This window comes from Lampris incognitus, chromosome 17, assembly GCF_029633865.1.
Source record: "Lampris incognitus isolate fLamInc1 chromosome 17, fLamInc1.hap2, whole genome shotgun sequence".
NCBI classification, from domain to species: domain Eukaryota; kingdom Metazoa; phylum Chordata; class Actinopteri; order Lampriformes; family Lampridae; genus Lampris; species Lampris incognitus.
Window position 1 is genome coordinate 32,146,977 of NC_079227.1, and position 10,609 is coordinate 32,157,585.

At 46.2% G+C, this 10,609-nt stretch overlaps 1 protein-coding gene across 1 annotated transcript in view; it reads left to right on the top strand.

Annotated features, from left to right (window-relative positions):
- LOC130127337 (cGMP-dependent protein kinase 1-like) overlaps positions 1-8,271 on the top strand; it is a 9,390-nt gene extending 1,119 nt beyond the window's left edge. Inside the window, exons 2-9 of the mRNA XM_056296946.1 lie at positions 4,059-4,198; positions 4,562-4,651; positions 4,914-5,055; positions 5,890-6,053; positions 6,383-6,505; positions 6,757-6,819; positions 7,053-7,119; positions 8,126-8,271. Coding sequence (XP_056152921.1) covers positions 4,095-4,198; positions 4,562-4,651; positions 4,914-5,055; positions 5,890-6,053; positions 6,383-6,505; positions 6,757-6,819; positions 7,053-7,119; positions 8,126-8,224 — 852 coding nt within the window. The 5' untranslated portion in view covers positions 4,059-4,094 and the 3' untranslated portion in view covers positions 8,225-8,271. The remainder of the gene's footprint in view (positions 1-4,058; positions 4,199-4,561; positions 4,652-4,913; positions 5,056-5,889; positions 6,054-6,382; positions 6,506-6,756; positions 6,820-7,052; positions 7,120-8,125) is intronic.
- Positions 8,272-10,609: the final 2,338 nt, after the last annotated feature.

A 10,609-nucleotide genomic window follows, 5' to 3' on the forward strand; every position in this document is an offset into this window, starting at 1 on the left:
ACCAGCATTCAGAGAATACCGCAGACTGGAAGTGGTGGGTGACGTCCCACCGCTGGCTCGGTGGGCCCATATTTTTATTATTATGCCTCATGCACCGGCTAACCCCGTCCCCTACACCCAACCTGAACTCTTACCAAAAAATAAATACCAAAAGGATATATCAGAACATGACTGGCATCATGAGGAGGCACGTAGCACTAGTTTCTTATGTCAGTAGTCATTAGCCCTGCTGATGTGTCATTGAGCAAGGCACAATCCTGACTAGCCAGGTGTATTGTTCTGTAGCCAAGCCAACATGCAGAATGAATTCTGCCATTTAGACAAGGGCTTTTGAAATAAATGTTATTATTATTATTTTTATCAATTTTTGCATTTTTGTATCCATTTTGTAGTACATTTTACTTCTTTGGCTACAGGCATGGGTGCAAGGCCATGAGTACTGGGGTGGTACCCAGCTCTTTACCTGTGCCGCCGTCCGTAGGGTTAGTGGCTGTGTCAGAAAGGGCATCTGACATAGCAGCTTGCCAAATCAGTATGCGGGTTGACAAGACCATACCGGATCAGTCGAGGGCCAGGTTAACAACAACCGCCATCGGTGCTGTGACCTCATCACAGGGCACCGATGAAAACTATCAAATCTGCCGCGGCGACCCCTGAGCAACGGGGAACAAGCTGAAAGAAGAAGAGGGTGACAAAGGAAGGAGAAGAAAGAAAGAAGAAGGAAAAAAGAAGAAGAAGGCGAAGGAAGAAAGAAGAAGGCGAAGGAAGGGAAGAAGAAGAAGGCGAAGGAAGAAAGAAGAAGGAAGAAGAGGAGGAAGGAAGACGAAGAAGGAGGAGGAAGGAAGAAGAAGAAGGAAAAAAGAAGAAGAAGGCGAAGGAAGAAAGAAGAAGAAGGAAAAAGAAGAAGAAAGAAGAAGACGAAGGAAGGGAAGAAGAAGAAGACGAAGGAAGAAAGAAGAAGGAAGAAGAGGAGGAAGGAAGACGAAGAAAGAAGAAAAAGAAAAAAGAAGAAGAAGAAAGAAGAAGGAAGAAGAAGGAAGGAAGGAAGAAAGAAGAAGAAGGAAAAGAAGAAGAAGAAGAAGGAAGGAAGGAAGGAAGAAGAAAGAAGAAGGAAGAAGAAGGAAGGAAGAAGAAGAAGAAGAAGGCGAAGGAAGAAGAAGATAGTACATTTTGCTTCTACTAATGTTGGTTTACCATGGCCGGAGTTGATGTTGATGAAGTTATCTAACAGAATACAGACTTGCCAGTGGTGTTTTGATTACAACAACTCAGAAAATGTGGTAATGTATTCTGTCTATCTCTCTGACCACACACACACACACACACACACACACACACTGTGTCTCTCAACACACACACATGAGGGTGACCTTATCCTTATCTGCCTGTCGTATCGTATCGTCTGACATGGGCTGATACGGTGTTATAATACTAAAGAACCGGCTGTCCTGCTTCTCAAGGTTTAATATCAATGTCGGGGCAGATATTCACACATGCTGAACATTGGCTTTTCGTTCCAGACTCAATATGTGTCTCTGAGCTCCGGACTGACTGATCCGAGCTGAGGCTCATCTCATTTCTGAGCTTTGTTTCTGAGACAGGTCTGCCGAGCATGCAAATCCACGTATGTTACCACTGCTCACCTGAGAGTTTCCAGGAAAACAGCCACTGTCAGAGAGGGCAAGATTTAATAGGGTAACCCAGGAAAACAGCCACCTGTCAGAGAGGGCAAGATTCAGAGAGAGGGAGCGAGAGAGAGAGAGAGAGAGAGAGAGAGAGAGAGAGAGAGAGAGAGAGAGAGAGAGAGAGAGAGAGAGAGAGAGAGAGAGAGAGAGAGAGAGAGAGAGAAAGAGAAAGCTGTAAATGTGATAAATGGGGTCCGGTTTCTGTGTTCCTGTCAGAGTAACGGGAGAATGAGTGAGGAAAGGGGGAGGAGGAGTGGAGAAGAGGAGGGAAGTAAAGGGGGGAAGCCCTGAGGTGTGTTTGTCCAAATGAGGAAGGGATCCCTAGTCAGGATTTCCCATCATGCCTTTGGGGCTATTTTTACATCTCTGTAACTTTCCTTAGAGAAAAATACTGCCTGTCTGTCTCTCCAGCCAGCTGTCTTCTGGTCCTGTCTGATGTCTCACGCCGATATGCCGACACTCCGATATGCTGATGACATGCCGATTAATGTACTGTAACTGATACAGTGATATCTCAGTGACAAATACTCAGGAACACTCTATTTGTTGTTTCCCTCAGCCCACAGTAGTGCAACACAAAGACAAGAACTACAAGAACTACAAGAACACACATATCCAAACTAACACATATATCCAAACTAAACTAAGAATCACTGTCCAAGGGAACGAACGCCAGCTAGGATGTTTGTCATTTTCCTGGGTCTTGACTTGGTTCTGGACATTACACAGTGGAGGATGGCTGGATTACTGTATCCTTTTCCTCTTGGAAGTACAATGCAAAGACCAAATATGGAGAGCAGAGCCGACTCAAGGCTTTATGGGGCCCTAAGCAGAATTTGATTTGGGCCCACCCCCCCACACTAAACCCACCTCCCACCACCGACAATATTATGTCCATGCTTGATCGTTACCATACCTATGAATAGTAGCAATAGACATTTCTGTCTTAAAGGGGTAACTGTCACTACTGGTATATTTTGTTAGCTAATGTTAGATTACAGCTCTAGCTAACTATGCTAGCTGGCGTTAGCTCACCATACCTTGGCTCGTTTGAGGCATCTATTTAACCAACGTTATTGTTGGTGAATGTTCATGATAACATGCCATAATTGGTCGTGGAAACATACCTTTATCCTGCTGTTTTTTGTCCTCCTCTGCTTTCCTCCTCTTTCGCTTCTCTGCGCCAGACGGATAAACCCTTTTAGGTGACATACTGTCGCGATGTACTTGCTTACAGTTATAATGCATATGAACCTGGCCCCAGCTCTGACATAGGCAGCGGAAATGATTAAACCAGTAGCATTAATTTGTCAGTCTGTTAACAACATGATATCAAAATATTTAGTTTTTGATTTTTGGTGATTACTACTGATATGATATATCACACACACAAAAATATATATATTTATCAACCTGTCATGTTTGACATTTCAAGTGCCCTTGGAGCCCCCCTGCTGGCGCGGGGGCTCTAAGCGACCGCTTAGTTCGCTTATGCCTTGGGCCAACTCTGATGGAGAGACAACGTTGCTCTTACCCCTCTGTCGTCTTTTTGTCAGTGTGTCCGTCAGAGTGCTGTACGTTTGTTGTGCGAGGTGAGTTTGGTGATACTGATTCTGATCCTGCATAATATACAAGTTTATTTCATGACTGGCGTTAACCCCCCCCCACCCACCCACCCCACTCCCCACTCAACCAGACACTGACACACACACACACACACCAATTCCCTCTGACCTATGACAGGAGGGTGCAGCCCCCCACCCAAACCCAAGAGGGTGACATGTCAACGTAAGAGGTCACATAGCACAATCTGAAAAATCACCCTCTTCTTCATTCCCACACTCGGTGTCACAGTCTTTTTCCATCTGTGTCAGGCGCTCTCTGTCCCAGGTCCCCCTCTGCTCACAAATAGAGCATGAAGTCATCCTCTATTACTAGCCAGTGCTGCTGTAGCATGAAGAGTTAAAAATGGCCTGCACATCTAAGGTGGTGGTGGTGTGTGTGGGGGGGGGGGGCTCCCATCCTAAATGTGTGTTTACAAGCTAAGTGTCGCTCCTGTAGTTTAAGCCGCATTAGGGGAAGGGTCACACCAAGCCTTAACACGGGGAAATACTGCGTTTATTGTCACCATAAACCACGTGGTACAACCTCTAAAATAAAAGCACCACAGACAGGTGTTGTTTTTAAGTCTTGACATTGTGTGTCCTTAAAGTGGTTAAGCGGTTCTGTCACATTTTTTGAGAAAAGCCATTACCTGAATTTCATCATCAGCTATCTGTAAAATACACAATTATGCACACAAGCAACACACAGATCACAGTTCTTGTTCTTTTTTTCTGTCTGTCTTTCCTGCGAACTTCCTCTTTTTTTTAGGTGCAGCTGAAGAACGAGGAGGCCAAGACGTTTGCAATGAAGATCCTGAAGAAGCGCCACATAGTGGACACGAGACAACAGGAGCACATCAGATCAGAGAAACACATCATGACCGAGGCCCACTCCGACTTCATAGTCAGGTAATATTATGATAATAATCATCATCACCATCATCATCACCATCATCATCCTCATTGGATAGCCCATTGATAAGTCGGTGTGAAGAGTTGTGATAGTTGTATTTGTTGCAGCTGTATCAAAGTTAATATATCTTTTAAATCTTTTAATCCTTCCAAGATAAAATACCAAGATGAAATATCATGAAGCGACAAGTATAGTTGTGATTAGGAGTGGTCATTGAGTTTTCCTTTAACACAATAGGGAGCCAACCAGTGCAGCTACATACAGTCTGTACAGCTGCTCCACTGCAGCAGGTAGGTTGAAAATTGCCTTGCTTAAAGGCACCTTGTCAACAGTTGTGACAACTTCCTCGAATGTTTTAGGTTATATCGGACGTTCAAAGACAGAAAATACCTCTACATGCTGATGGAGGCCTGTCTAGGGGGAGAGTTATGGACCATACTGAGAGACAGGTAGATATACACACAAACAGAAACACACACATTCGCACTAAAGGAACTCGGTTTTTTTGTTTTTGTTTTTGTTTTTATCCATCATTTTTACTTACCCCAGAAGTGTGTGTTTGTTTTTTTACTTACCCTAGAAGTGTGTGTTCCCGGGCCCTGCACAGGAACATTACAATCCCTGACATCCGGGGACAATTCCTGTGAAACACACCTAGCTAGAGCTCAGCCTGAACGTAGATGAAGATAAGCACCTGTCTGTGTGTTTCAGGGGATCCTTTGAGGACGCCACCACCCGATTTTACACCGCCTGCGTGGTGGAGGCCTTTGCCTATCTGCACTCTAAAGGCATCATCTACAGAGACCTCAAACCCGAGAACCTGATACTGGACAGCAGGGGATACGCCAAGCTGGTAATCATGTGCACAGGCTTTTACACGTTTACACACACACACACACACACACACACACACACACACACACACACACACACACACACACACACACACAGGTACATAAAATGGTACACTCATGTACACACAGGAATGCATGTGTTCTCATAAGTGCCCTGTTTAGGGCGCCCAGGTGGTGTGGCGGTCTATTCTGTTCCCACCAACATGGGGACCGCCGGTTTGAATCCCCCATGTTACTGTCGACTTGGTCAAGCGTCCCTACAGACACAATTGACCATGCCAGCGGGTGGGAAGCCGGATGTGGGTATGTGTCCTGGTCGCTGCACTAGTGCCTCCCCTGGTCGGTCGGGGCACCTGTTCAGGGGGGAGGGGGAACCGGGGGGAATAGCGTGATCCTCCCACACACTACGTCCCCCTGGCGAAACTCTTCACTGTCAGGTGAAAAGAAGCGGTTGGTGACTCCACATGTATCGGAGGAGGCGTGTGGTAGTCTGCAGCCCTCCCCGGATCAGCAGAGGGGGTGGAGCAGCAACCAGGATGGCTTGGAAGAGTGGGGTAATTGGCCGGATACAGTTGAGGAGAATTTCAAAAAATAAAATAAATGCCCTATTTATTGCCCTTGTCATCATCTTGCCTGAAGCCAACTGGCAATAATCCAGTAATGTTTTGTTTTTTGTTTTTGTTTTTAGAGCCTAGGCCTCCATCAGCTAAAACATACCCATTACCTTTACATGGGCTTATTTCCCTAAACGTGAGTCTCCTGGCCTCGGTGTAGATGGGTGGTAGGTGCAGTCTACAGTAAAGATCAAACCTTCCCTATTCCGTCGTGTCTAGGTGGACTTTGGCTTCGCCAAGAAGATCGGCTTCGGTAAGAAGACCTGGACCTTCTGTGGAACTCCAGAATACGTGGCGCCGGAGATCATCCTCAACAAAGGCCATGACATATCAGCAGACTACTGGTCTCTGGGCATCCTCATGTACGAGCTGCTGACTGGAAGGTGAAGACTTTCACCCAATCCCCTCTGGGATAGAATAGAATAGAATAGAATGGAATAGATTACAGCCGATGTTAATGGTGTGTTGGAGAACAGATAAAGGAAACTGACATCACAACACTGAAATTCTTTTACAGGAAACCTTTTAGGGGAAGACTTTTTTATTCCACGCTGAAAACTAATATATTCCAGTTTTTTATCAGCCTTTACCTCACTCTCACTCTCTCTCTCTCTCTCTCTCTCTCTCTCTCTCTCTCTCTCTCTCTCTCTCTCTCTCTCTCTCTCTCTCTCTCCCTGTGTTTGCCTTCTCTCCCTCGCTCATCCTTCCCTAGCCCTCCATTCTCAGGTCCAGACCCCATGAAGACCTACAACATCATCCTGAGGGGCATCGACATGATCGAGTTCCCCAAGAAGGTCACCAAGAACGCCGCCAATCTCATCAAGAAACTATGCAGGTAGGGGGCGCCGTGAGTGAGGCAGCGGAAGACAAATGTACCAAGCACTTTCAATGCCACGGGTTTGTGTCCAGCTTGTGCCCTTCGTCATATTTCAAAATGTCCACCTGTGAGCAGCCCTCCTCATTCATAAGCAGAAGGTTTTCAGATGATGCATGACTTCAGACAGTAGGCCGTTATTGTTGTCCTTTTTTTCGAATGGAAATGTGATTTTGCATTATTTGTTAAACAAATGACTGGTCTTCCAACAGAGACAGCCCCTCAGAGAGACTTGGAAATTTGAAAAATGGAGTGAAAGACATCCAGAAGCACAAGTAAGTGAAATAGATGAACTGGCTCTTGAAGAACAGGAGTCTCACCAGTGATTAAAGAGGATAAAGACTTTATCTGTAAGAGTCATCTCTACCCGTCTAACAACCTACCTCTGTCATATTACCACCTCAGTACCTTCTCAGGACTACTGCCATGAGTTAAATACGACCTCTCTCTCTCTTCTTCTTCTTCTTCTCTCTCTCTCCGTCTCTCTCTGTCTCTCTCTCTGTCCCAGGTGGTTTGAGGGATTCAACTGGGAGGGGTTGAGGAAAGGAACGTTGACTCCTCCTTTCACACCTGATGTAAGCGGTGCCCACGTGTGACATGTTCTCGTCTGTTTAGCGTTGTATGTCCTGATGCATGTCGGTGGTCTTCAGTCAGTCGTCTGGTCCTTGATGATACGTTATTGTGTAGCTCTGTCACATCATATTGTATTACAATGTATCATTGTTCAGATTCTCAGTAAATGTGTCGTTTTAATCTCTAAGCACATTTTCCTCTTCCATCTAAAAAGATGGGGTGACACTGTAACAGATAGCTGTAAATAGTACTACATAAGTAATAGGACACCTATAAGCTCTTATAACACTCTTGTGAACATTAGCAGATCGCTTGATAATATTAACCATCTCATCATTTTCAAATAATTGTTAATAATGATATCACAAGAAAAACACAAGAGAGTTTAAACTACAACTTAGACCTGACATTTTTGAACCTGAAGGTTAAGTTTAGGTAGAAAATCCTAAATGTTAAGGCATCCGGGCGGCGTGGTGGTCTATTCCATTACCTACCAACGCGGGGATCGCCAGTTCAAATCCCCGTGTTACCTCCGGCTTGGTCAGGCGTCCCTACAGACACAATTGGCCGTGTCTGCGGGTGGAAAGCCGGATATGGGTATGTGTCCTGGTCATTGCACTAGCGCCTCCTCTGGTCGGTTGGGGCACCTGTTTGGGGGGGAGGGGGAACTGGGGGGAATAGCGTGATCCTCCCATGCACTACATCCCCCTGGTGAAACTCCTCACTGTCAGGTGAAAAGAAGCGGCTGGCGACTCCACATGTAGGGGAGGAAGCATGTGGTAGTCTGCAGCCCTCCCCGGATCAGCAGAGGGGGGTGGAGCAGCGACCGGGACGGCTCGGAAGAGTGGGGTAATTGGCCAAGTACAATTGAGGGGAGAAAGGGGGAAAAAATAAAAAGTAGGAGAAACTATACAGATATTGAACAATACAGAGATATCTAGAAAATGATTTCTTCCATATATTGAAGGTCCAAAGTGACAGATGTTCCTCCACCTTCTCCTCCCTCAGGTCTCCTCCCCCACAGACACCAGTAACTTTGACAGTTTCCCCGAGGACAACGAGGAACCTCCGCCGGACGACAACTCCGGCTGGGACAACGACTTTTAAACTGCAGCTTCCTGTCTTTCGCCCCGTGTCTCCCATCTCCCAAAGTCTGTCCCCACCCCCCCACCCCACGTGGCAGGTAGACCTCTGGGACAAAGAACACTCACCTTGTCTCCATCTCTATGAAGGACTATGACTTTCAAAACGAATCTAAAAAGCTTTCCACCCAAACAACTATCCATGCCAGTTGGTGGACGCTTGTTTCCAAAGCGCCTTACAGTATTTTGAGTGCATGTGCTTTTTTAGACACATGGGTGGTCCCAGTGGGAAGTGAACCCCCTATCCTTTTTGTAGCTATTTTGTGTTCCCAAAATGATTTCGACCGAGCTTTTTCCTGAGACGGGTGCCCCAAGGCGACCACCAGTTGGTGGTAGACGGAGACTGAGACTTCACGTCCACACAAAAGGATACCATACCATACCAGCCTTGAAGTAGACCCACGACCCACAGCCCTGGCAGCAGGGGTTTCCACATTCACCCATTCTCGGTCAGACATGGACGATGTATTCATGCTTTTTATGAGCAGAGAATCATCAGCCGATCATGACTACAGTAGCTTTGTTTCAAGTTTGGTGCAGATACACTATTGGGCGACATCATAGATAAGCAGCCGGTCGAATGATATGTTGCTCCACCACCTCCACCTCCACCTTTCGCTGCGATGCCAATGTTGCCACAGTTTGAATCAGCAATCTGGCCGTGATTTGCTGATTTAATGACGATAAAGTCAATAGCACATGTTCACCACACAGTGTGGCCTCGGAGTAACTTAGTGCAAACCCAGCCAGAAATCTGCTGTCTGCAACCTCCCTCGTGACTCCAGAAAGACCACGGCCGAGGAACCTCTGGACGGGTCGGCTACACACTATTTATTCACAAAGCACTTTTGAATAAACAGGTTTGTCACAAAGTGCTTTTACTGTGACTTCTTCATGCAGACAAAGGTGAACGAGAGCGAGCAAAATGTGTCTTGTTGAAAGTCAAGGGATTCGTTTCCGCTCCACCTCTCCTGCCTTGTTACTGGACAGAGACAGAGATTTTAGCTCGGAGAAGAGGGCCAGGACACGTCCATCCTCCGTTACGGTTGTGTTCACTTTCTGAATGGGGAAGATGAGGATGGGTGAAGGACATGCTCCGGTCATGAACATGCGACCTGTCAGCCAAGTCAACGCCATGATCCAACCATCTGTTGATGGCCCGTGGTGGTCTACCTAGACCGGATTAACAGGAGCTCAACACAGTGGTGTGTCTGACTTTAGGTTCACCTCAGCACAGAGTGGCTGGTTTTCAGAGAGACGACAGAAATCCACGTTCCCTGAATCACATTGAACCAACCGCCCACTGGGGTGTTTTCCTGGGACAGGTCTACAGAGACCTGTGGTTATGTTATAGACCGACTTACGGACTGATGTGTGGACAACACCGAGAGAAGAGCCACGACGATAGAAGACACTGACAGACAGACAGACAGAAAAACAGATGGGGGGCAGATAGGTTGGGGAAAATATCGACAGAAAACCAGGACAGTGGGTCTACAGACAGACAGACAGATGGTGGGCTAGCCTCGGGGTCACCAAGATGCCTTCACCTCATCTACTCATCTCTTATTTTTCTCTCTCACACTCACACACACACCACCTCTGCATCCAAGGATCCTCAAATCCAAAGACTGAACAAGGACCAAGATGAAGACGTCTTGGTCCGTTGAGAGGTGTTACCGTGATGCTCAAAAGTTCCTGGGCAGGGCTGCAGCCAAGACCTTACAGCATCTCTACTTTAAGACGTTCCTTTGAGTCATTCTTTATCTTTTGTATCGTGTGATTGCAAGATTTAGTCCTATGGATATATATATATATATATATATATATATTGTACATGCTTCTCTTACATTCAACAATCCGTCTGTGCACGCACACAAACGCATTCTCATACACATGCACAAAACTCATCCAAACTATTCATCTCAGCTTTTTTTTTTCTCTTCCAAATGTGTTCCGCTCAAACTCTTTTTGTGGTTTTTCATATTTTGCTAAAGGGAATTGGCGAAGGGGTTTTGTTGTGGTTCATTTGAAGGAGCGGCGTGTCTGAAAAACCTGCTCCGCCAGTAAGAAATGAATCGTTCCCGTCCTCATATTTCTCCAATGTCCAAAGAGGGTTGGTTTTAAAAGACATTAGACAAAAGGACCTTTGTATATTTATTAACTCACTACTACTACTACTTTCGGCTGCTACCGTTAGGGGGCGCCACAGCGGATCATCCGTTTCCATTTCTTCCTGTCCTCTGCGTCTTCCTCTGTCACACCAGCCACCTGCATGTCTTCCCTCACCACATCCATAAACCTCCTCTTTGGCCTTCCTCTTCTCCTCTTCCCTGGCAGCTCCATATTC